Source organism: Notolabrus celidotus, chromosome 4 (genome assembly GCF_009762535.1).
Source record: "Notolabrus celidotus isolate fNotCel1 chromosome 4, fNotCel1.pri, whole genome shotgun sequence".
NCBI classification, from domain to species: domain Eukaryota; kingdom Metazoa; phylum Chordata; class Actinopteri; order Labriformes; family Labridae; genus Notolabrus; species Notolabrus celidotus.
In genome coordinates, this window is record NC_048275.1 from 34739764 (window position 1) to 34767400 (window position 27637).

Genomic DNA, 27637 nt, shown 5'->3' on the forward strand with positions numbered 1-27637 from the left:
AGGTAGGTTCTTCTAGTCACCTGTTGAATTTTCTTTCTTTGTATGATTTGATTTATTTTCCTTGAATTAATTTCAGTTATATTTTTACCCTTAATACACTTGTGTAATGCACACTATAACCTATGTATCTATATTTTTAAATAAAATGATAAGAATGTAGTGACAAATAGTTTAGTTATAGTACATTTTCTCATTAGAGATGTATAAAGACTAATAAGTGTAAGGGGAATACATCTCCTGTATGTGTGAGTGCTGTGTGTCAATTGAAAAAAATTATGATAACAAATAAAAAGTAAAAAAAAAAAAGGTAGGTCCTGAGTTTGCTTTTAATAACAAATAACAACAAACACTAATTTCGAGAAAAGCAAAGGGCAAATTGCCCAAATCAACCGCATCAACAAAATATATTAGCCACCTATCGCAATACATTTCAGAAGAGGATTAGGGCTACTGAAGAAAAAAATATATTAAGGCCCAATATTAATTATTACTATTATTCTGAGAAAAAAGTCAGAATTCTGACAAAAAGTAAGAATTGTGAGATTAAAGTCAGAATTGTGAGATTCTGACTTTAATCTCTGAATTCTGACTTTTTTTCTCATAAAAAATATAAAAAAATAAATTGGATATATATATTCTTTTTTTTCACTGACCCTAATCCTCTTCCATAATACATGCAGTTATGAATACCTGAAATGATTTCTGTGTTGGGCAGATAAAGGACGTCCTCCCGCGACACGTACTGCTCATACTGCTGCGTCAATGTGACGTCATCACGCATAGTCGTTTCGCAAGCCGCACGCAGGAGGAAGCCGAGCAGCGGACCAGTGTGTCCCCAGTAACAGGCTTAATATCAGTGTTTTTAAGAGTGTTTCTCGTGTCAGACATGTACTATAAGTTGAACGGAGTAACGCAGCGGCTCACCGGAGCTCCTGCTGCCGCCTACAACCCGCAGGTGAGCCATCAACACCGCGTGACCTTGTTAGCACCGGGAAGAGGACAGCAGCTAATGCTAATCCAGTCAGGAACAACTTCTGATTGATCTGAGGGTCTGGGATTATCAATAATCCATCATTTTACTCATTGATCACATGAGCTAGGTTTGTCTGTGCTGTGGTGATCAATCAACAAAAACAGTACTGTGTTTCTTTATGTATTTTAAATGTGTTGATTTGAAGTGATCAATATGATTAACCTGCAGGTTAGTTCAGTGTTTCATCTCTGTTTTGTCAGGTCTGTGTGTGTGTGTGTGTGTGTGTGTGTGTGTGTGTGTGTGTGTGTGTGTCTGTGTGTGTGTGTGTGTGTGTTTGAAACATAGCTGAGGCAGTGGATCTGACTTTCATTAACACCTGGTCAACCTTTATAATGGCATATGATATTAAATGACCTCACTCCCCATCTGTCTGTCTCTCCCCAGGGTCTACGTCCAGGTGTCCCACCTGTCAGTCCTCCCATCACCTTCTCATCTCCAACCAAACTGGCGTCTGAAGCAGGAAGTTACGTAGAATACCTGGGAGCCAACAGAGTCCCAGACCTTCAGAAAGCCTTCCAGGTAACTGTGATGTCACCAGCAGAGAGGGGATGATTAGATGATCACCTGGGCCCAGTTTTTCAAAAACTTGAATCTGGATCAGAATGATCTGGATAGGATTAAATTCTCAAAATTGGGTATTTCAAAAGCAGAGATGGGATCCAGATCCTAAAAAAGTGGGATACGGATTTGGTAATCCAATCCTGCCCAGAATCCAGATCAAATGTTGATTTGGGGTATTTCAAAACTCTGGTGGAGATTAGGATATGTTTGATGCTAAAAATCAGGATTATCCTGATCCAACTGGAAAGGTGGATTCAGGGTGGATTCAAGGTGGATGTAGAGACATGAAGGACACATGACACAATCATTATTTTATTCAATGCTTGCATAGTAAAGCAACACAGACCATACCAAAACAATATCCATTCAAAATTAAATCAACAAAAATATTATCTTGTGGTATCTGGATCAGAATGATCCTATCTGAAAAGCATTTGACAAAAAACAGGACAAAATCCACAAGATCACTTTTATCTGGGATAGCAAAAAAGGGACTACAAAATCTGGATTGCTTTGATCGAGATTAAAGTTTTTGAAAAACTGGGTCCTGAAGGTCAGAATAATGAGGGGAATCAGGAGAAATGGTGGTCGATGAGGGAAGAGGGGAAGGGAACGAGATAGGATAGAAGGAAGAGAGAGACAGGAGTTATGAAGGCACATTTAGAGAGATAAATGTGTGCCCCTTCACCATGTTGACATTTACATGTTTTTCAGTGTTTATGTATGTGTGTGAAAGAGGGAGGGAGGGAGGGGGGACATTTATGTACCCAGCAGACGGAGGAATAACTGGAGCTCAAAGTGCAGCAGAGCTTTATATCAGCTGCTGTAAACATAAACGCCACAGCTGCTGTGATGTGACCTGCAGATATTTAAAGGAGAGCTGTGAGCCGACTCAGCGGTTGTTTACATTCTGAACGACGCTCGTGACTCCATGTGAGCAAACATTGACTGGTGCCTGACTTTCTCTTCAGAACACTTGCAGTATATAATCACACACAGACAGAGGAGAGGAGAGTGGGTTACTTTCTGTCAGTGTGAAATCTTCTGTCAACCAGCCTGTTTATCATGAACGTAGATGAAAACACTAATAAGGTCACTTCTTCACAGGGTTATGTGTCTTGAATCAACCTTAGATAGCTTCTTTTTCCTCCTCAAAATGAAAGTTAAGTCATCTTAACGATGTGATGCAAAACCACATATTCACTCTACACACTCGATTAATACTTCAGATAGAGCTAGAGAAATAAAACTATCAGAATCTTGATGAAAAAGTCCAGTGGTTTGGAGATTAAATTTAATGAATTGTCCTTAAATGATGCAGAAAATGCTCAGATTGGGGGATAAGAATGCAACAGCAGAGCACATGCAGTGTTTTAACATTCAGAATATTTTCTAAAGAGGAGAAGTTTTCTGTACAACAAATAATCCAACACACTGCTCCACCCAGCAGGAAGGTGCAGGGTTTGGGTGGTATGCAGGCAAAGCCACTCTTTATTCTGTGTTTGGCACACCTGATGATTGAGGAGTTTAGGTTCATATGCGTCATAACAATAATTGTATCTCCAATCATCAGCGGTTCAAATTCGTTGGTAAGTGTCGAGTGACACTTCTTTTAAAAGCCCTCTGTGCAGGCGGGGTGTTAAAAATCACCACCCTGTTCAGTTGGACCTGATCAAGAGGGTAGAAACCTGCCTGTGTTAGGATGATGTTAAATGCTTAACAATTCCAACTTTGCAGCTGATGCTTGTAAGTTCAGCCAGCTGGACAGATAATCGGTGAAGTAGATGTGGTTTGAGCCTTTTTCAGAAGGACAAATATTGACTGTAATGTCAATGGAAGACATGACGAGCCTGTCTTTGCTCTCAGAAGTAAACAGTAATGTTAGCCCAGCTTTACCAAGCCCCTCCCTCAGTTACAGCATTTAGGATGAGAATATTAACAATGTAAACTTTACCAAAAATAAGGGCTGCACTTTACATTACAGTAACTCATCACAGTACAAATTCAGAACTTGGATATAACACATGTCGCAGAGTGAATAACATTTGCTTTTGTTTCTATTTGTTATTTTTTATAAAAAAATTTGTGACATTAAACGAGCAGACAATCTGCGCTTTTCAAGTTTATATCCACCATGCAAAAAGTATTTTTTTCTTTTGTTGTTATTGAAAACTTGACAATTTTTAGCTTCTTTTTAGTTGTTTACCTTCATTAATGTGTGTTTGACAAATGAATAATTTATAACTACATAAAATGTTATTTTTAATCATCTCAATCAAATCTAATTCAGAAACTATTTCACTATAACTGGTATAAACTTGTGTTGCAGAGGCACCATTGCTTCTCTAAGCTCTAAGATCTTTATTAATAGAGCAACTTTTATACAAATCAAATGCAATTCGAAGTGCTTTAAATGATTTTAAAAAATCAAATATATAATGACTAAATGTAAAACAGAAATGGATTTAGATGTAGAGACTAATGCACAGCAATTGCAATAAGTTATATGTAAATAAAGGGAAAAAGTTAAGAAATAAATGAAATAGGGGCACTGTTGGCCTAGCGGTCTAAGCCCCCCATGTACAGAGGCTTTAGTCCTTGTCGCAGAGGTTGCCGGTTCAACTCCCTACTGGTTGATCATTTCCTGCATGTCCTCCCTGACTCTCTACTCCCCACATTTCCTGTCTCTCTTCAGCTGTCCTATCAATAAAGGCAAAAATAAAGAAATGAAATAAAGATGAAACTCAGGTAAACTCAACTCAACTCAACTTTATTTATATAGCACCTTTCATACATAAAAACATGCAGCCCAAAGTGCTTCACAGAATAACAGAGAGACAGAAAACAACAGCAATGGTAAAATTAAAAATAAAATACTTCAAAATAAAATAAAATCAATACAGTAAAATTAATAAAATAAGTAATAGTGAAAGAAAAGTTTAAAATAAGGTAGCGTTAACAAGATCAGATGAATACAAGAAATAAATAGATAAATAAGATAAGTATATGTTAAAGCAATGATTCAAGTAATAATGGTTATAATAATAATACAAATAATAAGGTAAAGATAAAAGTCTAAGATAAATAAAAGCATCAGAAATAACAAAAAAACAGTGATTCAATAAAAAAAATGAAGAGTTAAAAATGAAACAATAGAATATTAAAGTGATTATAAAGTGACATTTAATATGTTAAAATTCTATGAAAACCATACACTAAACAAGACTAAAAAGAACACTTCTTTAATGTACTTTTTAAATTCTCAATATTCCTGGCTTCCTCGGCCCAGTTATTCAAAATGTTAGTTCTGGATCAGGATGATTTGGATTTAAAAATCCTGTTTTCGCAATCCAAGATCAGAAAATCTACATTTTTCAAAGCAACCTCGAATTGAATCACCCTGATTAATTTAGAAGTTGTTCAAGATTACCATGTCAGGAGTTCAAGTGCTCTAAATGACACTACACTGTACAGTTCAGAAAATACTTCAATTACCTCCTTTCATTCTCAGATCAAGTCAGACCGTCTCATCTTACTCACAATAAATCTACAGATACAAACATCTGTAGTTTGAACTGAATCAGAGCCGGGCAGAGTAGAATGGGTCTGTCTGATTGGACGAGAAGCCCTCTATGAATGCTAATATGAAGTAAAACATCAACAGGACTTTTACTGTGTTTCACTCAGCGTCTGTCAGGTGGTATGAAGACCTTTTCATTTACATCACAGCAGATAATCTCAGACTGATCTTACCACACAGGTCCCTGAGGAAAGATTGCATGATTGACTGAGTCAGACATTTCAGTGTGTAAAAACAAAGTCTGCTGAATCCTGCAGATATAAAGTAGCAAGAGTACAAGACAATGTGAACACAGTCTGGTCCCATTCATGTTCCCTCACTCTCTGTGGAGCCAAGTGAATAATTTAATAAATAAAAAACATCTTTTGTTGATTGTAACTTTCTACTATCACGGGCAGCTCAGAGATCTGTTGTTTGAAAGCAACCTCACACTTCAAATCGTGATTATCTTCAACACTCGTCTTGTGTTCATGACCAAATCACAGCCATGAAGATATTCAGTATCACATCACGGCCTCAAGTGTGATGTGGCTTCATTTGTGAATAACTGAGGTGTAAAATACAGACTGTTTGTTCTCCTGCCTGTGGTCTGTTAGCACCAAGAAGAGGTGTTGTGGGCAGTCTCAGAGGTATCTGCTGCACTGGTATCAAAACAGATCTGGTTCAGGGTCGCTCGAGGCGGCCAAAGCTTTATTTTTCTCTAAAGGATGATTAAATGAAAATATTCAAAAGAGTGTAGTGGGTTGTTGCTTTGTTTTAGTTTCAGGGGCACCAAAAGAAATTTAATGAGTTCTTAATGAAGGTCCCTGTGACCTTCAGGAGTTTGTATAAGTCCTTGAGGACCTTCAAGGGTCCAGTCAATGTATCTTTATTTATATTGCGCCAAATCCCAACAAAAGTCTGAAGACTCTTTCCAAACAAGAACAGGTCTAGACCGTACTCTATGTTCGATTATTAACAAAGACCCACATCAAGACAGGATAAGATCCAGTCCCATCTTAGAGACAGGACTCAGTCTGGTCTCATCTTAATCCACCATGAGCAGAACACTTTGCAGCATTTAGCAAGTTACAGTGGCAAGGACAAACTTCCTTTAACAGGCAGAAACCTCCAGCAGGACCAGACTCATGTTAGACACACATCTGCTGAGATCCTAACCCCAGAACATTCTGCAGGAATAAGCCTCAGATACCCCTTGTTGACCAATGCAAACCTGGTTCTAGTTCCGGGCTGGGGGTCGCGCTGGTTCGGAGCTGGTTCAACTTCCGAACCAGCTTGGCACCAGTTTGTTTTTCCACCCGCTCGAGCCCATGGAAGAGCCACGTCATGACGTCACTTCTGTGTGACCGCTTTTCCCAGCAGCACTAGTGCAAACTTTCCCTCACAGTAACAACGATGGCGGACAACGTAGCCTGCTTGCTGGAGTTTCCTCAATTTCAGGAAAATGGCAGAAACTCGTTTGGTTTGTCTTTTTGGTCACAGGTTCTAGACCAGCAAAGAGTTGGTGCTGCTCTGGAACCTGTTTTCCTGGCTGGGAGCCGGTTCTCTTGAAGTGGAAACACAAAAAAATGGTTCCCAATTGAGCCCCGTCCCTGAAACTGCCTCAGTGGAAAAGGGGTAAGAGGGCCAAGACTCTAAACCTGTATCATCCTCTAGCTGAAGTAACTTTGACTCAGAAAACTTGAGATGGACCAGACTCATGTTACACACACCTCTGCTGAGACCGTGTTGGGGTTGGAAAGAGGGATGGAGGGAGATGAAGAGAGAGAGAAAGAGAGAGAGAAGAGGTTCCAGGGGTCCTGGATTGAGGGTTATGAATGATCTGTCTTCAGGTGTTGCTGTTCTGCATCATGTGACCTGTACGGAGAGGTAATCATAACCTGACTAACCTTTATCCCTCTTTCTGTCAGAGGTCCGACGGGGTGCCAGTCCACCTCAAGAGGGGTCTCATGGACAAGCTGCTCTACCGGACCACCATGGGTCTGACGGTGGGGGGGGCTCTCTACTGCCTGATGGCTCTCTACATCGCCGCCCAACCCAACAAAAAGTGATGCTGCAGAGCTGCTGCCTTCAGATTTGGCCAGAGGTTTCTGGGAGCTGCATGGACCATCAGCGAGGCGTTCAGGGACCATCGGAGGTTCTTGTTAGGCTTTCAGAGACAGTGACCGGAGCTTAAACATTTTGTACAGAAAATATTATGTATTTGAAGACCTAACAGTAAAATGTATTTTGTTGTAAAGAATCAACGTGTGGCTCGTTAATGTTTCACAGGTGAGCTGCATGCTCAGACTAAAGCTGGGCGATATTGAAAAAGATGTTATCATGATAACATTTTTCATATTGATTGATATGGATGATTATCATGGTAAATATAAAATCATTATTTCATGTATATTTAAAGGCAGATTTTTGGTCCTGAGTGAAAGTTGTTAGCTCCTTTCTGGATTTCGTTCTCTGATAATCTTCTGGAATCCTTCAGTTTTGACGGTGTTAACAGGAAGCAGGTCTTGAGTGTAAGATGAGATCTTCACGATGGTCGCGGTGGACATTTAACATTTTAGAAATGCATGGCAGAAGTTGTCTCTGTGCACTACCTTTACTCAAATCCCGGAAGAATATTTTGAAGAATGAAGTGAATTAAGTCAATAGTTGAAGCCGAGTCAACACAGTGATAGATTAATGACTCTGCGTTGAGTTGCCAGGTTTCTTCAGTGTCGCTGTCACTTGATTCACCTGTGTTTACATTCTGCTCCAAACTTCTTGCTGTTCAATACAGTCTTCTTCCTCCTGTTTAAGGTTCATTAGCACCTCCCCTCCCTTTCCAGTGGTTGGCGGGGTGATTACAGGTTTATTTATATCAAATCTTTAGTGAATATTTGTTACATTTATATTGGGGAAAATTATATCAAAATAATTATCAGTATCGAATTATCGCCCAGCCCTACTCATGACTTTGTCTCTGATCCAGACTCCCTCCACATGTAGAGTATGTTTACAGTCACCTCACAGAGAGACACCATGACAAACACTCAGCTCTCACATCAGGGTTTGAGCTCAGACATCTGTGGAGGAACTATCTGACAGATTCAGATTTACATGTCTTTGATATTTAGTCATGTTACAAGCTTATAACAGACGAGTTGATCCACTCATTATGATCCTCTTCTTGTAGGATTCAGTCTGATTATTGAGGATTACAGGTTCCTTTAACTCTAACATAACAGACCTCTGATCAGCTTTCCCTCAACAGCAGTCTAATCAATAAAAAGTGTAACATTACATGCTTTTGTTGGAATGAAGCAGAGTGGTGATGATCGTCTTGCTGTTTGTTAATCAGGTCTCATTTAAGTGTAAACACAGAGGCATGTAGTCTCAGATCTGTGAGCTGGTCTCGTCTCTGCAGTGAAAACGTGTGTTGCAGTGAGACGGTTTAAACGCGCTCTGAAACATTCACACACACCTGATCTCACCTGTCTGAACATGCAGGGTTTCTCATGTGCAGCAGTGAGCAGCACCACCTTGTGGTCGTTTGCAGTCACTGTCACTCTTGTTCCCACTGAAGCTCGGTTATGTAGGTCACAAAGATTCAGCTTCACATCTCATCACACACCTGTTTGTCTTCCTGTGTCTGTGGGAGACCTGGACCTGGACCTCAACCTGAGTCTCACCTGAACACCAGAACCTTCAACCTGTCCAGACTGACTCAGGTTTATAACTGGACCTGGTCCTCGAGGAGACATGAAAGAACCCCCACAGCACACATACACACACACCCACACACATACACGCACACATACACAGACTCTCAGACAAAAACCGTCCAAATATTGTGTAATATGTCATATCACTGGCCCTGTTGCCATGGAGACCGTGACGGGATGCTGGAGGTGAGGCGTCACTGTAACAGATCTCTCTCTCACATCACACACACACACACACACACACACACACACACACACACACACACACACACACACACATAACACATAACACATAACACATGAAACATAGGCAGATAAGTTAGCTCTTTAACTGGTCTTTTGTTTGTTTTGTTTGTCTTCTTTGTCTCACTGGCTGCTCTCTCCAGAGCTCCTACAGGTCAAAGGTCATCAGGTGCCTCACCTGTGTGATTTAATCAGGTAGGTATGGGTAGGGTGACGCTTGAGTTTGGTGGGACAGTTCAGGGTGTTCTTACCCTTTTCTCTCATTGTGGATCAGTGGTGGAAGGAGGAGGAGGAGGGAGGCAAAGGTAACCAGGCTCTGTTTGCTTTTAAGGGATCCACTTTACCTTCACACACACGGCGTCTGCAGAGTCTGCGGAGGTGTCACAACATGAATCTGTGTGTGTGCGCCGCTGAAAATCAGTCTGACCCAGAATTATGTCTGTTCCGTCACCATGGTGACAGTGAACATAGGGTCACCGTCTCCATGGTTACAGCAGCACAAGGTTGCAGGAACATAAAAAGACGCCGAACGGGACGGCGAGGAGATGTTCAATACCCGGCTCCTCCGGTCTGAATGTTAGTCCTTGAGAGAGATATTGAATCACAGAACGCTTGTGACGGCTGAGCTGTGTGTGTGTGTGTGTGTGTGTGTGTGTGTGTGTGTGTGTGTGTGTGTGTGTGTGTGTGTGTGTGTGTGTGTGTGTGTGTGTATGTGTGAATGTATAGTGTAAACTTTTTGAGTTGTCAGCAGTCCTACCATCCTGTTTGATATTTCCTCTGCATGGAAGTCGAGTCTGTAAAGAAGAAGGACTGAGCATTCCTGATTTTTGTCCACACTATGTTAAAAACTCGTCTCTTCAAACGTCTTCAGTCTAAAGGCTGTTTTTATGTGTGGTGATAATAATAATAATAATAATAATAAGAATAATAATAATAATCTTTATTTATATAGCACTTTTCTAAATAAAGTTACAAAGTGCTTCACAGAAAAACAAAAAAATAAACACAGAAAAAAATAAAGTATTTATACAAAGTACTAGAATGCATAGCAATGTATACATAGTTATGAAGGCCTTTAAAAAAAGGTTTTAAAGAAGTGATTTTAAATTACATACAGAAGTAGCCTGCATAATTTCATCTGGTAGGTCGTTCCACAGTTTAGGAGCGCGGACTGAAAAAGCCTGAAAGCCCTTAGACTTTAAACAGACTCTCCAACAACCAACAAGCACATGTCGGCTGATCTGAGAGGGCGGGCAGGCTTATACCTAGTGGGAAGGTCAGGAGCCTGATTGTGTAGAGCTTTGTAGGTTAGTGTTTTTGAAATCAATTGTGAATTTAATGGGAATCCAGAATTTGAGTAATGTGAACTGGTTTTCATGAACCAGTGATTAATCGGGCAGCTGCAAACTGCTAAATAATGTGACAAACTATCAGACAGGAAAATGTTGCTTTCTCTAGATCAGTGGTTCCCAAAGTGTGGGTTGGGACCCTCTGAGGAGTCATCGACAGTGATGGAGCGGTAGAGAGAAGCTATTCTTAAACATAAGAATTTTGAATGATTTGAAATGCAGATTTGATCTATTATAGGGAAATACAAACATCATACAAACTATGATGACCTCACAGAGTCTGAAAAACTGTGGTGGACAGACGAGCAAAAACATTAAAATGGTTCTTTAGTTCTGACGTGTTTAAGCTTGCTAGTTTTGTCTCAAATCCTGGAAAAGAAGACAAGATCGTCTCTTTAAGTAGAGTGCATTTTTATTTGATTTGGTTTGATTTTCTTCCTCTGTCTCTTGACGATGAATGAGCGTGCCGTGCGCTCTGACCCTAATGCATGAATTCATGTTGTCTTGTAATCTCATGCAATGCAGCTGGACATATGATTATAGGTATGACACAATAACATAATAAAAACTTCAAGTTTAAAATTTGAAGTTACATTTTCTGAGGCCTTCTTATTAAAGAGTCACTGCTGCAGCTTAAAGAATAAGTCAATTCTACTTCTACACTTTTTAAAAAAGTCTATTATGTTATTATGTCTGTTAATAAGATTTTTGTATCTGCCTATAACTGTGTGTGAGCAATGCTTAGCCACGTGGAGGGCAGGGTCACTGTCTCTGGCATTGCTGTTTTGGGGTACAAAGTTTGGCACCCCCTGTTCTAGATCACTTCATGACATTCAGGCCTGATAATCTAAAGAACTCTCCCCTCACCATGCACCTCAGCAGGAGTTTATGTTGGACTCGCTCTCACATCTTGAAACACTCGGTGTGGTGTAGGTGTGGGTACGGAGGAGCAGATGGGTGGTGAATGTTGGAACAGGAGTCTTCTGTAACGGTGTTTCTGTGTTAATGTCCCTACAACATGCACACGGCTGTTTCAACAACACGGACTAAACTGTAAAATATGCACGCAGCCTAGGCAAGCGATTACACATGTTTCTGTTAAAGGAGGCCAGTTACCAGGAAAAAACCTACAAACCATGTGACCCATGACCTCAGCAGTCTGACAGGAAGTTGATAAGGACACAGTGTCCTCATTAAGAGCAGCAGCACAACTTCAGAAGCTCCTCATCACTGATAGCTGAGTCATAAACATGCAGGCAGGCTGTCATCATGGCGGCGATCACTGAGTGATCACAGAAAACTTGAGAAAGAAACAACAACACTGAATAAACAACTTTTATTTCATTCATCTGTTCCTTCAGCCCTCCATTCAGACAGATTCTGTTTATTCATCAGAGCAACAACCACATACTTCTATTTGTCTGTACAGACATTCATTTTCAACTAATGATTTCATTTTTCTTTTTCATTTTCATATCCATCCATCCATCCATCCATCCATCCATCCATTCATCCATCCATCCATCCATCCATCCATCCATCCATCCATCCATCCATCCATCTCATTGGTCTTATTATTTTATCAATCAAACACTCCATTTATCACTTTATTTACTAATCTGATCGTTCCATTTTACCCTCTCAAACCCACCAGGAGGACTTTTCCATTTGTTATTTGTTTTGTAAAGTTGTCTTTTTTGTATTATTTGTATTACACATCCAAACAATCTGCACAACCTCAGCTAATTGAATCTGACATTCAATAAAGACTTCTGTGCACTGAAATAAAGTAAATTAGCCAATAAAACAAACAAAACAGAAAAATGGAACTTGAATATTCAAGTTATTTTAGTGAAAATGAAACAAAACATAAACGCTAAGTAGTTCCAAAATGTCTTTTCATTATCCTGCAAGTGTTCTGATGCTTCTAGCTTCCTCTGTCTCTGAGTAAAACCCTTTAATTGAGTTATCAATGAATATTGGACTTTTGTTGTGACTATAAATATATAAGTGAACCATTAATGCTTTTGTTAGTCAGGGTGGAGTCAGAGTTTAAACATATAGACTATTATAATACAGCACCTTTGAGAGCAAAGGTTGTACTGCATTATGATTTACACAATCTTATTGTATAGTATGATAACTATTTTCCAACCTACTACTGAAATGTTGAGGAGGCAAAATCTGACAAAGTCTGTTTCTTTTTTAACTTTCTCAGAAAGACACCGAAATGTTAATTCATGTTTTCATCACCATTCGTATTGATTATTACCACTCCCTTTTTACAAAAAAGTCTCTTAAAAAACTGCAACCCATTCAGAACGCTGCTTCCAGAGTTTTAACAAAGAAAAAGAAATCCAATCACATTACCCCTCTTTTTAAAACTCTGCACTGGTTACCTGTCTCTTTTAGAATTTATTTTAAAGTCATTTTTTATTGTTTTTGAAGCTCTTAACAGCCTTACATCACTGATCTGTCATTTTTTGTTCCACAACGAATGCTGAGGTCCTCCAATGCTTCCCTTTGAAATGTTCCTCATGTGTCCCTCACAAGCCAACAGAAAGCGTTCTGTTTTTGTTTTAGTGTCATTATTTATTTATTTATTTATTTAATTTTTATTCTATCTTATTATTTTTTAATTATTCTATTTTATTTATCTTGTATGCATTTGATTTTATTTAATTGCTTGATTTTATTTGAATTGATTTTATCTTAATTTTATTTTAAAGTATTTCATATCACATTCCTCCATCTTGTTTTAGCCTTGTATAATTTCACCTGTTGCTGTTTTTTTCTGTCTCTCTGTTCTTTTGTGAAGCCCTTTGGGCTGAGTGCTTAAATTTATGGAAGGTGCTGCATAAATACAAATTAGTTGAGAGTTGAGTTGAGTATGTTTACTTTTCGTTTGAGCATTTATATTTCTGAACATATTTATATATATTATCTTAATAATATATATATTTATAATTTCTATATCATTTATATGCAGCAGATGGGAAGCAGGATTTCACTTTTGTTTGTTGATTTGTTTTTTTATGATTCTTTATATCTTTTCTGTGTGGCACTACTAGTTTTACTTTGGTAAAATATGAGAATTACTTCCACAACTGCAAAAAAGGTCCTTATCAGCAGGAAGGACATAAAGGATATTATAACATTATCAGAATCAGAATCAGAAATACTATATTTATCCCAGGGCTTGGACATTCAGTTATTACAGTTGCTCTGTACACAATAAGTTATACAAATACAGTAATAAGCTATGTATAAAATAAATACATGGTTGAAGTCCCCTGAGATCAGGAAGGGGGCACTCTGGTGGTCTGTCTGGAGTCTGGCTATGGCAGCGTTGAGAACGTTGGACGCCGTAGTCGTAGTTATTTATAAACTAAAATATGGTATGACAAAGTTAATGTAATAACAGTGACTGAAAAGTTGGTCTGGGGGATTAAAGAGATAAAACTGATCTCTAAAAAGAGAGTCTCTGTGAAGTTGTCTGTGTGTAGTTGATGTGCTCTCCAGCAGGGGGCGGTAACGCTTCAGTCAGAGGGTGTATCTGCTACAATTACACAAAGGAAGAAGAACAGTGTTTTGTTTCTGGCGGAAACAGCAGCATCAGGGTGTGTTTCGTTTCTTTCATTAAAGTTTCACAACAACCTAAATGTGTTTCTAAGACCTGGTCCGAGGTAAAGCCGATTCTTTTATACACTTTAAGTCTTTTTAAGGTTAACTTCTTCAGTTATGATCACTCTTTGTACGGTTACTTTACTATATTCTCAGTGGTGTCCAGTTAGCTGTGAGCAGTCTCTTCAAGAAGTCTTCATCAGCGGCTATAACGGGACATTCACAGCAGCTGGACATTACTGATCAGATTGAAGTTGTTAGTATCGATCAGGCACTGAAGCTGTATTATAACAGGAAAGAGTCTGACTGATACATAATCTGAGTTTCAGACAGATCAATGTAGGCTAAGTTTCCTGCTAACAAACAATGCAGTGTAGCCTGCTGCTATCAGTCTTCATGTTGATGTTCATGTCATTGTTTTGAGTGTAACAGCTGTGTTTTGTGACAGATGTACTACTACCGATATGAGAACGCAGAGGTCAGCTGCTGTTATAAATATCTGATGTTCAGCTACAACATCATCTTCTGGGTGAGTGATCTGCCTCCACACCTGAGCACCAGTCCACCTGAGCACCAGTCCACCTGAGCACCAGTCCACCTGAGCACCAGTCCACCTGAGCACCAGTCCACCTGCTTCCATGATCTAAGTGACAAACTGTGTTATCGTGTAGAGCTTCTTGAGACAGAGCTGCTTCCTGTCTGAGCTAACAGGAAGAGATACCGTGGCATCGTGTGTGGTTGAGAGAGCAGGGCAATCTTTCACAATCCTTGTTCCTGTGAAGTGCTATGACTCACATTCACATCCAATCCAGTGAACTTTAGGGGTCTCACTGCTCCTGTTTACACTTCAGTAACTCAGACACTCAGAAAAGTTTGGACTGAAGACTATTATCCAAGCAGGCCTTCAAACCAGTGATACACTTTGACTTAGACACACTGTTAATGAGTCACTTTTAAACTTGTGATGTGATGAATACATGCTGCTGCTGACTACACAGTATTCTGTGTCTATTCAAATATGATCAATAACAGATGTATGTCTGTTATTAGCTCTAACAGGCTGATGTCTTTGTGTTTCAGCTGGCTGGAGTCGCCTTTATTGCAGCTGGTTTCTGGGCATGGAGTGAAAAGGTGAATCAACAATGTCTGCCTTTATTTATTGTAGTAAGGAGAGACAGATGTTTGTGTTTATAATCTACTTCACAGAGATGAATGTCTAACTTCAACATTTTTTGTTGTTTTGTAACAAATATATAACAAACAATACTGAAAACACAAGACAAACAGGGTCATCATGAGTGAGGTAAAATGTTTGACATGATATACCATAATAAGGGACAGAGAGGATAGAAAACAAACAAACAAATAGTCGGGTGGTGAGCTGTGTTATTCAACAGTATGAATGTCTAGTTCCTAAGTGTCCAAGAATCTCTTTAAAATCCAAGCGGCAACCTCCGATCTAAAAATATGAGTCCAGTGCTGAAGTGTTAAAAACTGCAGTTCATTGAGGATCCACTTGAGGCTGGCTCCGGAAGTACCGGAAACCACATACACACCAATTCAAAGAAGACGATCTTTACACTCTAAATGAGTGTAGTCTGGATAGCTCATTTCTTGATCGGCACACACTGCACAGGGGTTACATTTTTTCATAACACTGTAATTTCAAAGATATTAAGATTATGAGTTTTCTATTATGAGAGGCACAGCTGACTTGATTGACAGACGAGAACACTATAGCTGTTGGCAAGGAGGCTCAAAGCCCGCCTCTTTACGTCACAATCGCTCATCCGCAATATGACTGCCGCCGACGATTGGCCTCAAAACAGCGCTTCAGAAACAGATGGGTGACGTCATGGATACTACGTCCATTATTTATACAGTCTATGTTAAAATCCTTGAGTTCCTGTTCAAGATTGTCCACAGGAGGCATAAACAAATTTCAACATTTCAAACATTTAACATCAGTGTGAGAACAGGAACGACAACAACAGTGATTGGGGCATCATTTATCTTTTAAGTCTCTTGTTAAAACCCATTTTTACAGACTTGCTTTTATGTGACATCATCCTTTTAACCGCTTTCACTTCTATTTTTATTACTATTTTTAGTTTTTATCCAACTTATTAATTGTTTTCAAATTTATTTGATTTTTTCATTTGATTATTTATTGTTTTAATTTATTTTTCCTTTATTATTTTAATGTTCATAACTTATCCTTTTCACTTTTTCTAATTTTCTCGATGTGATGTCGTCCTCTTATTCTGAAAAACTCTTTTATTGTCCTTTTAATGCTTTTATTTACTTATCCATTTTTAAAACTTATGTATTTACTTATTTACTTACTTATTTATTTATTTATTTATTCATTTTTTATTTATTTTCATTTATTTATTTATGTTTGAAAAACCTCTTAAACAATGATTTATTGGTCTATTGTCACAACACTTCATCCTGTTTAATTATTGTTTATTCTTTTTAACCTCTTTGTTCTATTCTGTTTTCTCTGTCTGTCAAAAGGTTTACTTTGTTATTGAACCATGCTTTGTTTGTCAAATTAATTTTTTAAACATTTGTTTTTAAAGGTGCTATATAAATCAAGTTATTATTATATTATAACTGGACTGACACCTCGTTGGTTTACCTGTCCTCAACTGGATTGTTATGCTTTGTAGGGAGTCCTCTTGGATCTCACCCAGGTGACCCGGCTTCATGGTTTTGACCCGGTCTGGCTGGTCCTGGCAGTCGGTGGAATCACCTTCATCCTGGGCTTTGCTGGCTGTGTGGGAGCTCTGAGAGAAAACATCTGTCTGCTCAAGTTTGTACGTCAAGAATATCAGTCAGCTGATGCTTTTTGTTTATATGTTTATTTGATGTGTTAATGTTTGTTAATGTAGAAAACCTTTAACCTCGAGTTTGTTCCTTTAATAACATCTTCTCACTTAAACTCTGCTTTAGAAAGAACTGTCTCCATAACTCACAAATATATATCTAATGAAGTGTTGAAGTATTTGATGTATCTCTATTTACCCATCTGTCTGTGTGTTTCATCAGTTTTCAGGAGTGATCGGCTTCATTTTCGTCCTGGAGCTGACCGCTGCCATCCTGGCGGTGGTTTTCCAGAGTCAGCTAAAAGAATGGATCAACGACTTCTTCCTGGCAAATATCAGAGCATACAGAGACGACATCGACCTGCAGAACCTCATTGACTCTCTGCAGAGGATGGTAATGCTGCTCAGTTAACTTCAGTGAAACCTTCAGGATCTTATTTCTAGTTGGTAAAAGTTTCTTGCATCAGGTTTGTTTACATGTAATCGTTACATGTTGATTTAGGTACACTACCAGTCAAAAGTTTGGACACACCTTCTCATTCAATGTTTTTTATTTATTTTAATTATTTTCAACATTGTAGATTAATACTGAAGACATCAAAACTATGAAATAATCTGGTTTTACCATAATCTGGATTACAACAGTAGTCAAATAGGGCTATCCATTGTGTACTAACCCTACCTCTGAACAACACAACTGATGGTCTCAAACACATTAAGAAGGCAAGTCATTCTACAAATGAACTCTTGACAAGGCTCATGTTCATTAGAAACCATTCCAGGAGACCACTTCATGAAGCAGACTGAGAGAATACCAAGAGTGTGCAAAGCTGTCATGAAGGAAAAAGGGGGCCACTTTACAGAATCTAAAATATAAAACATATTCTGCTTTGTTTAACACTTTTTTGTTCATTCAATAATTCCATATATGTTCTTTCATAGTTTTGATGTCTTCAGTATTAATCTAAAGTGTTTACAATCATTACAATAAATACAAACCCTTGAATGAGAAGGTGTTTACAAACCTTTGACTGGTAGTGTATCTTGTTTTGTGCACCTTAAGTTTACTTGAACCTGAAAGATCCTGTTTCCTGTAGATAAAATGATCTTGTTTCTGTGTTCATCCAGCCGTCTGGTACATCCTTCCTGTCAATGCATTAATGAAGGTCTGATCACATTGGAAGATCTTTCTTTTCTTCAACAAAGCTATAGGAAACAAGATACTGCTGTTTAGCTTGGTAGACATGTTGCTCTGTAATCAACCCTTTATTGTCCTGTGGCCTAAATGTTACACTGCACAGCTGAACAGACCAGCCACCAGGAAGAGCGTTCATTAAGGGCACCAGAACTTTAACTTGAAGTTGTAGAAATGCTGATGTGATCTAAAAATAGAGACTCTACAATGGTTACCGGTCAAAACTCACATCAATTTCAAGATTCTGCTCCTCACTTTTAAGGCCCTCCATAACCTCGCTCCTCCATACCACTCTGAACTTCTCCATATCAACACACCCAGCCACACTCTCAGGTCTTCTTCTTCCATTCAGCTCACTACACCACCCGCCTGCTTAACCACCATGGGGTCCAGAGCCTTCAGCCGCTCTGCTTCCCGCCTCTGGAACTCCCTCCCACCAGACATCCATTACATTGACTCTCTTTCCATTTTCAAATCACGTCTCAAGACACATCTTTTTAAACTTTCATATTCAGTCTAATTACACCTCTTCACTGCACTTCATCTCATCCTGGTCATTTTATTATTTATTTATAATTACACTTTATCATTCCTTGTCAATTTTATCAGCCTAATTTTTATATTGTTCTTTTTTTAAAGTCTGCCTTGTAGGGTTACCTTGAGTGCTAAGAGAAGACTCCTTTAAATAAAATGTATTATTATTATTATTATTATTAATAATATTATTATTAATATTATTATTATTAATATTATTATTATTAATATTATTATTATTAATATTATTATTAATAATATTATTACTCTCATTTAGCGTGCACATTCCAGCAGAACAACTTGAAACCTGAAACTAAAGCAGCTTGTTCTACTCGACACTTCTAGCCTGTTTGTGAAGTGAGACTACATTGTGATTACGTCTTCATGGATCTGCACAATGCAACGAGAGCATGAGTCAGTGTAGTGCAGCACGGTATGGTATGTCGGAGCTCTCTGAGTCATCATTTCTTAATTTCATAAGGTAGCCCCATAAACTAAAATGAAGCTCAGATCTCATAGCTCTGTCTGGAGGAGGATCTCTGTGAATGATGTAGTGTATGAAAACATGGTAACATTATGGGATAATGTCAGCAACCCTGTAAAGCTTGCAAACCACGGCATAGGGAGATTTATCTCTAACAGGAAAGATCAGACCTCAAATCACATATTTACAGGCAGGATCTAACACCCGACCATCGTCACCCCCTTTTCTCTCTTTCACTCTCGCTTCCTGCTTCTCTGCACAGCATGTGTGTATGGGGCAGAAGGCACAGAGACTTCACCACTAATGTATGGCTTGCAGATTGCTTCAGACTAGGGATGTACATTTTAAGTATTTTCCGTGATTGATTTTTGGAAATGTTAAAGGTGACATATCACGCTTTTTTCATCAATATATATTGGTCTAAGAGGTCCCCAAAACATGTCTTTAAAGTTTATGCTCAAAAAAACACTTTGAAATCAGATTTTGGCATGCCTGAAAAGTCCTCTTCTTCAGTCCTCCTCAGAACACTCTGTTTTCCCTCTGACCACGCCCCCTCAGGAAGTGGATGTGCCTCGGCTGTCCAGCACGTTGATCTAATGTTTACATGTTGGCTGAATATACACGACTGCTCAGAGATCACGTTACTTCAACCCTCTGAATCTGATCCAGAATCTGATCCTGACGGAGAGGTGCCTGTAGCAGGACCTTTCTGAAGGATTGGTCACAGATTTAGTGTTTCTTGTTGTTTTATTTATCAGTATGTCGACGTGTGACTTGGTACACAGCTACGAACATGTAGCTATGTGGCTATGCTAACTAGCGCTAGCACTTATCCATGATAAATAAAAATCATCCACTAGATCTTCAAATCTGCAGACGTGGGGAGTAAAACCGACCTCTACCAGAAAGGCAGCAGGACCTCTCTGAAGGATTGGTCACAGATTCTGTGTTTCTTGTTGTTTTATTTGTCAGTATGTCGATGTGTGTCTTGGTACACAGCTACAGCTATGAAGATGTAGCTATGTGGCTATGCTAATTAGCGCTAGCACTTATCCATGACAAATAAAAATCATCCACTAGATCTTCAAATCTGCAGACGTTGGGAGTAAAACCGACCTTTGAGTTTATTAAGACAGCCTACAACTAGCATGCCTCCCTCCTAAGCTCCTTGTTACCACACGTGTGCAGGTAATGAAAAACGGGGGAGGGATTCAGTATTATTTTATACAGTCTATGGGCTGAACAAGCTCCGAGCTCTGACTCCGTGACAGACCGGATATTGTTGTTACGTAACAAAAACACGGAAGTCTGAAACGGCTTGTTTCACACATATTTACAGAAAGGTGGAGAAATCAGAACAGGGGCAGAATGGATTTTTTTCATTCTCGGGGGGTTTGTAGACATGCCAGGGACACATATTTCAGGTAGAGAACCATTAAAAAGTCCATTTTTATGATATGTCACCTTTAACAATCAATTATTGATTAATCAATAAATAAAACAATTATTCCTATGTCAAAAACAATGCCAAATACATTTTTCCCCCTGAATTATATTTTCCACAGCAACAAAATGCATTTAAAGCTGCTGTTGGTAGGAATGGGGTAAAAATCGTTACTTTATTTTCTGCTGGGTTTGGAGAAAAGGTCATAATACCCATCAGTACTCATCAGTAAGTGAAGTAATTTGAGATTATGGCAAAATCTCTGTGTTTTAAGTTGCCTTTGTATCAAGCAATGTTATTATTCCCCTCGTTCCCGTTATCACGGACCAATCAGAGCTACTCCCCGACCTTCTGTCACCCTGGTTGGCTGTGAAGCCACTTCCTCATAGAATGCGCACAACAATCTTTTGTGGGCGGGGTTATGGAAGCAGAGAGGGAAGGGGGAGGTGAGTGAGAGGAAATCTGGTGGGAATGGGTAGAGTTGACATTCGAAATCTCTCTCCGGACCGATGTTTATATCACGACTACCAACAGCAGCTTTAACTGACGGTATTGGATACGGGTAAAACATGGTTAACACGCTGATTTTTCAACAATCAGGCTCATAAAAATAATAATCTCCTCGGACATAATCTTATAAAGTGAAGGCTCAGACAACTAACAGGAAAGCACTTCAGACTCACAGAGTCCAGTTTTCTGTCTACTCGTTCTTATTGAGAACAATGAGCATGCGTACGTGGTCAGGTGTCAGCTGGGAGCGCAACCTGGTCATAATCAGTCCAGCTGCAGAAAAGCCCAGACGGCTCTGATGCTGCTGGTCTGCAAACATAGCGAACTAGCAATTCCCACCAGTCTGTTGGCTTTGTATCTAAAGGTTGGGAAATGTCCTGTTTAAAGTTGTTAACCTTCATGTCCGTGTCATTGTTGGCTGTAGTTGCGTATTGATCCTCTTTGAAAAGCGCACATGGAGACCTGATGCGTCTCCACTGTGCTCAACATCTTTAACAGCTGATTCACATCGAAACATGCTTTAAACTTAAAACACCTCCCTGATAGCTGAGTGTAATATGAGACCACATGATGTTTGTTCCACGTGAAGGAAAATTGAAAAGAAAAATGCGTGTTTCGAGTAATTCTTAACAATCAATTAATCAATACTCGATTAATTGTTTACATCCCTACTTCAGACTCAAAAAAATGTTCAAAAGAAACCTGATCAAATTGATCAATATTAATATGCCTATCTGTGTATCTAACCCTGACTTACTGAAGTCAAATCTGTATTTGAGAAGCTCTGCAGCTCCATCGCTCAAACTGAGTCTCAAGCAACAGCAGATCAGGTCAACATGTAGGGCGGCTCCAAAGTTAGCTGAAGCAACAAGCTGATTGCTAAACTTTGGATGAGTCAGACTATGATCATCCATCTTACCAGAAGTCCTTCCACAGAGATCAGTAACCTTTAGTTGAACCTTTAGGATCATAAGTTTAACGTCTCCTGATGGGTAAAGGATCCTGCTCCTGTGATTCCTGCTTTATTCAAGTGTCTTTATATTTATTAGAATCACTGTGGACTTGTGGAGCTCAGGAGTCTTTACTCAACCCTTCAGCCTGGTTCTCCAGTTGATCAGAATACCTCGTGTGTCTGAATGAAGCTCTGCTCAGGAAAACTTTCTTTCTCCTGTTTATCAAACTGTTGAAAAATCTTGTACTTCTCATAGAACCACTGCTGTGGAGCTCAGAAGCCGGACGACTGGGACCTGAATGTGTATTTCAGCTGTAATGACACTCATCGCAGCAGAGAGAAGTGTGGAGTTCCTTTTTCCTGCTGCGTCACCGACCCTGCTGTGAGTCAATCATTCATAATAATCGATACAAATCAAAGGTTGATGTTTCTGTTTGATCAATGGATTCATGTCTGTGCTTGTGATCTTGTTGAGTCCGGATGTTAACAGGTTTCTTGTTTCAGGACTCGGTGGTGAACACTCAATGTGGCTATGATGTCAGAGGCAAAAACACGGTGAGATCTTATATCTAGAGATGGTTCTTTCAATGTGAATAAATGTGTGTGATAAAACATGAATCTGGTCTTGAGTTTGAACAAAGCAGAACATATTTTCATTCATGTTTTCTGACGTCCCTGCACAGAACGAGTGGAGTGATCATATCTACGTTAAAGGCTGCATCATGGCGTTAGAGGACTGGCTACCTGGAAATCTCTACACAGTTGCGATCGTCTTCACCGTCATCTCTCTGCTGCAGGTACGAACATAACCTGTCACACGGCTGAGTACTGTTTGAGCTCGCTGTGAGGAAGGTGAATGAGTTGTTGCATGGATGTATGTGTCAGCTCGGCTCGCAGACCCCTGACAGGACCCCCTCTGTGCTTTAAAGGTACAATGGGTAGCTTTTAGCAGCATTTAGTAAGGATGGGCATTGCAAGCCAAAATACTATTCGATAATCACACACCACACACACACACACACACACCTGTCCCATTAACAGCCTGTTTGTGTGGCAGTCACATTAACCAGCAGCAGGATGAGGTGCTGTTAGTAGCGGGCACTGACAGTGTCTGTCTAGATCTTTATGTCGGTGTTTCTGTGACGTGGCGTGTGTGTTTACATTTTGCAGCCATGCTCAGTCTCTGGAAATACGTGTGTGGTAGTGTGAGATTCAGAAACGGAGAAAATCTGCAACTGTCGCTAATGTTTTGTTCTTCTTTTGCTATTTAATGTGGTTAGCATTCTTCTTCTTCTGTTACTTAATGCGGTTAGCAAACAGCTTTAAGATGCTCTGTAGCCACCGTCTGGCGGGAATACCGTATTACAACCAGGCACCGGTAAAAACGATGAAAAATTATACTTTTTAAATGAGAAAATATTTAAAGTAACGAATATTAGAATATTTGAAAACCATTGCCCATCCCTAGCATTTAGCAGAACAGACTTAAAAGCAGTGGAATATAATAAATAATAAAAATTGAGTAATGTAGAAAAAAATATTGATCATTTTTTTGCCATTTGCCACTTATACCTGAAGTGTTTTCCTCTCTTACTTGAGTGTGTTTTATTGATCAGTCTCATGAATAACTCAGTAACATTAACTTGAATCCGAGAAGGACAAACCTGAGTGTAGTTCCTTCTCACTCAGCAGTTCTTTAAGGTTCGATGAGCTCACCTGATGTTTCTCTTTACCTGTGAACAGATGGTGGGGATCTACCTGGCCAGGACCCTGATCTCTGACATCTTAAAGGTCAAATTCAGCTACTGAAGTACCGCCTGCAGAGGACGAGCCTTAAACATGCCTCCAGCAGACGTTCCTGGACCAAGCTTCCCGAGTCAGATGTGCCTTCACTTCCTTTTCTTCTTATCCTTTCTCTTCAGCAGCTCTGCCGTATCATCTCTCAGTTTGTGTCATCAGAGCAGTCGTCCTCTGATGATGACCGTGTCGCTGTAGTTACTGAACAGACGTTAGAGCATCAGCAGTCCCGAGGGAGAGCACGTGGTGTTCTCCTCTCCTCCTGGACAATCTGTTGATGCTACAGAGCGTCGTCTTTGTTTCCTCTGTGAGAGTCTCGTCGTGTCACAGACATGAAGCTGCTCAACACCAGACTGCCTTTACTTCTTCTGCAGTTTAAAGATGAACTCAAACTCTCAGTCCTCTCTGTGAATGTTTATTGAACTTTGACCTTTGGCCTGATCAGTCGTTTACCACTCAGTGCCTACACATCTTCATCAACTTCATAATTCTCTTCAGGTTGCTCTCAGGTCCTCTCTTGTGACTATCTGGCCATAAGGAGTATTGATACTTCTTTCCTTGATGTATCTGATAAAGTCTTTATAAATGTATTTTTTATTAAGAACTGTGAAATAAAACAGAACGTGAGCGCGGTGAAGAAGAGGAGTTTGATTACCCAAATATTTCCTGATTGATTGGTTGTTAGTGTTTTCCTTCGTCGTCTGTGTGTTTCAGAAATTTAAACCGGGACACTAACTCTTTATGGTTCTTAATCCAGCTGGACCAATGGGAGAGAGATGAGCCTGTGATGTCATCCACAGTAGGTGAAGTTTACAGAGATCTCACTGCTTTATGTTTACGTCTGTGTCATTGATCATCGAGATCTGTGACAAGAGACAATAATATCCAAACATTTTTAGTTTATTTTAAAATCTGACTCAAATACTTTTTTGATTTCTTGATGGTCCAATCTGTGCATGTCTTAAACTCTTATTGATCTTGTTATTGATAAGGTGTGATCTCATGCAGCTTTAATTTTAAGTTTGTTTTTACAATCTCTGAATGAGACTTCACAGTGAATCAGAAACCACACACAGGAGGAAACAGACTTCATGTTGATCGTTTTATTTAAAGGGCAGACTCTTCTTTAACATCTCAGGTCACATGATCACCTGTGTGATTGATTAGAGTCTGAGCTGTATGACACTGGATTCATATTTCATGAAATGTTTGGAATGAGTGAAGATGTTTAGGTGATAAAGCCGATAAGAAAACAAACTTTTTGTCCCTTTTCCTACTTCAGCAGTTTTTCATTTCTTTCTGTTCATGATTTCATGTGTTTGTGATTTCATGTGTTTGTGATTTCATGTGTTTGTGTTTCGCTGGGAGTGTAAACCAGAAGACTTTTATTCCAAAGGGATTCTTTGTTTTTGAATTTTTTATTCTTCTTGTATTCAACAAAATAAAAAATAAGTTTGGTTTGACTTAAAGCTTTTGATCTTGCTTGAATACTTCATATCAGATATAGATCACTAAGAAAGTTACGCAAGCTTTCTAATTTACTCTTATATATCTAGAGTCTCACTGATCAGTTACACTTTTTTATTTTAAATATACTAAAACACAAACTCCATAAGAGTTGGGATGATGTGAAAATGTTGATAAAATCTGAATTTGATGGCTCGCGAATCCTTCAATGACTATAATTAATTGAAACTAGCAATGACAACATTTCACATGTTGAAACTGAAAATCACAATTACACAATTATGACAAATGGCCTAATCAGGGGAAACAGATTTAGGACAGGGAGATTCTTTTTTCATGCATGTGAAGTTTTCGAAAACTTGTCACATGATTTGTTTTGTAACTTAAAGGTTTACTTTTAGAGAACAAAGGTGAAGAGGAGCAGTCACAAAAAACAGGAATAACTTTGTGTTCAGTGTGAAAAAAGGTTAACTTAAATCCTCATCTGCATTTTTAGAAATTATTGTTACATTAATATGTGAGACCTTCAATTAAATTATCTGTGATTATGTTTGAAATATACATTTTGTAGAGCCTTAATCAAACCTGGTGCCAGATTATGAATCTAATCCTATTAAGTAGTTTTAAAGTTTATTTCCCTGAATGTTTACTCACTTTTGTCTAATTTTATTCCACCCACAAGGTATCTAATCATGAACAGTTTCAGATCATATATGACATTTAATAAAATCAGATACACCAAAGACCTTACAACAGACACAACTTCCTAATATGAGACAGAATAAGGGTTGACTTTATTCTACAGGTTTATAATAAAGATAATGCCTCACTGAGTCCAGCTCTCCTCACATACACTTCTCCTTTTAACATTTGTACATCATTTCAGACAATATCCTTCTCAAGAGAAAGATTGTAAACAAAACACATTTTCAAATGTGACAGAGCTTTCTGATAGAAGTTTGAACATTTCTCTATAAGTTCAGGGACAGTCTGTTAACACTTACAGCCTGCTAAATTTCTATATTCTGTAGAACTAACCTCCACAGTGACTCAGCCTGTTGTTATGCCATGATCTTAAGGGTGTTATTAAATTATAAAATAAATAAATACAGATGTCTAATCCTCCCTCTGCTCTCTTCAGATTGAGTCCTTCAGTTCTAATGTGGTGGGTCTCTCTTCCACAGAAAGAAGAAGACATAAGATCCCTTGTACTTGTACTTCAACTTGAGTTTCCTGCGCGTCGCGTCACGTCCTGTTGTCAGTGTTTGTGTGATGACGGCTCGTGTCCTCTGCGCGGCGCTGCACCTCCTCAAAACAACTAATGTGCGAAACCTGACCTACCTACCCTGAGTCCCCCTCAGTCCTCCAACTCGTCTCCACCCTCTTTTTCTTTTACACCCCCTCACCTCCCAACACACTTATTACACACTTACACAGTCACACCAACACACACACGCGCGCACACACACACCAGCTCTCCAGGGGAAGCGCGCGGTGCCAGAGCAGGCGGAGTCGGAAACGCGCAGCAGCGTCGGTCCGTCGAGTCTGCGGCTCCGCGGATTCCTTCGTCTGTGTCTAGACTGTTGGATCCAGGTCCAGGAGCAGTTTCTCCTTCCAGTCCGCAGGCAAGCGTCCGATCTTCGGCCTTTAAGGACGCAGGGACTGTGCAGGCAGCGCGGTGGGGACAGACCCGGCTCGGCTCTCTTCTTCCTCTACCAGCTGAAAGCCCCGGACGGAGGCCCGCACTGAGCGCGCAGCCTCCCGCAGGCCTCCGGCCCGGATTCCCGCTTTTCAACCGGAAAATGGACGGATTCACCGGCAGCCTAGGTGAGTCCGCGCCGCAGCTCGCACCGCACAGATGAACCGGTTACCTGCTCGTGCACCGACGGGACGTTCAGAGCCGCACGCGCCTTTGACGGCTTTACACGTGTCACTGCTGTATTTATCTAAAAGTCTGCACCGCCCCTGCGGCGGTCACAGGGCCTCAAACCTAACAGCTCTCTATGAAGTTAAGGAGAAAGCTCAGAGTCCAGGACCCCCTTCCAGAAAGAGACCTGTGTCTAATGTACCTGTAGCACGAGCTTAGTTACTCAGGTATCGAGCTGTGCGCGTGTGTGCGCGCGTAAGTGTGTGTGTGTGTCACTGTGTGCGTGTGTGTCAGTCTCTCAGGGGTTTGTGAAAGTGTTGAACTTTGATTTTATTGTACCTCACAGAAAAGTGTTCAAACGACAGTCAGTCTGTCACAGTTTATGTGTGCATAATAAATCTGTAAATATCTCTATCTGTCTGTATACATCTTTAACTTTCACATGATCAGAGTATATCAGTACAT

General features: G+C 39.6%; 3 protein-coding genes across 7 annotated transcripts in view; all 3 read left to right on the top strand.

The window, feature by feature from the left end:
* The first annotated feature begins 745 nt into the window (after positions 1 to 745).
* Positions 746 to 7416, top strand: LOC117812157 (cytochrome c oxidase subunit 7A-related protein, mitochondrial-like). Its single transcript, XM_034682781.1, has 3 exons — positions 746 to 955; positions 1418 to 1552; positions 7085 to 7416. Exons 1-3 carry the CDS (start codon positions 887 to 889, stop codon positions 7223 to 7225), a joined length of 345 nt encoding a protein of 114 aa, XP_034538672.1. The 5' UTR covers positions 746 to 886; the 3' UTR covers positions 7226 to 7416.
* A 6613-nt stretch (positions 7417 to 14029) lies between these two features.
* tspan14 (tetraspanin 14) lies at positions 14030 to 25301 on the top strand. Of its 2 annotated transcripts, none has more exons than XM_034682128.1 (9): positions 14030 to 14153; positions 14540 to 14620; positions 15172 to 15222; positions 16767 to 16913; positions 17146 to 17316; positions 22298 to 22423; positions 22546 to 22596; positions 22725 to 22838; positions 23785 to 25301. In XM_034682128.1, the coding sequence occupies exons 2-9, from the start codon at positions 14540 to 14542 to the stop codon at positions 23848 to 23850; spliced, it is 807 nt and encodes a 268-aa protein (XP_034538019.1). In that variant the 5' UTR covers positions 14030 to 14153; the 3' UTR covers positions 23851 to 25301. The 2 variants fall into 2 exon arrangements, with proteins under 2 accessions (XP_034538019.1, XP_034538020.1); XM_034682129.1 differs by having other exon boundaries at positions 14036 to 14087.
* A 1307-nt stretch (positions 25302 to 26608) lies between these two features.
* The window catches only part of LOC117811224 (echinoderm microtubule-associated protein-like 4), a 31922-nt gene continuing 30893 nt past the window's right edge, over positions 26609 to 27637 (top strand). Inside the window, exon 1 of one of the 4 annotated variants that reach the window (XM_034681382.1) lies at positions 26609 to 27132. In XM_034681382.1, coding sequence (XP_034537273.1) covers positions 27108 to 27132 — 25 coding nt within the window. In that variant the 5' untranslated portion in view covers positions 26609 to 27107. The remainder of the gene's footprint in view (positions 27133 to 27637) is intronic. The other 3 variants (XM_034681380.1, XM_034681379.1, XM_034681381.1) reach the window with 3 other exon arrangements.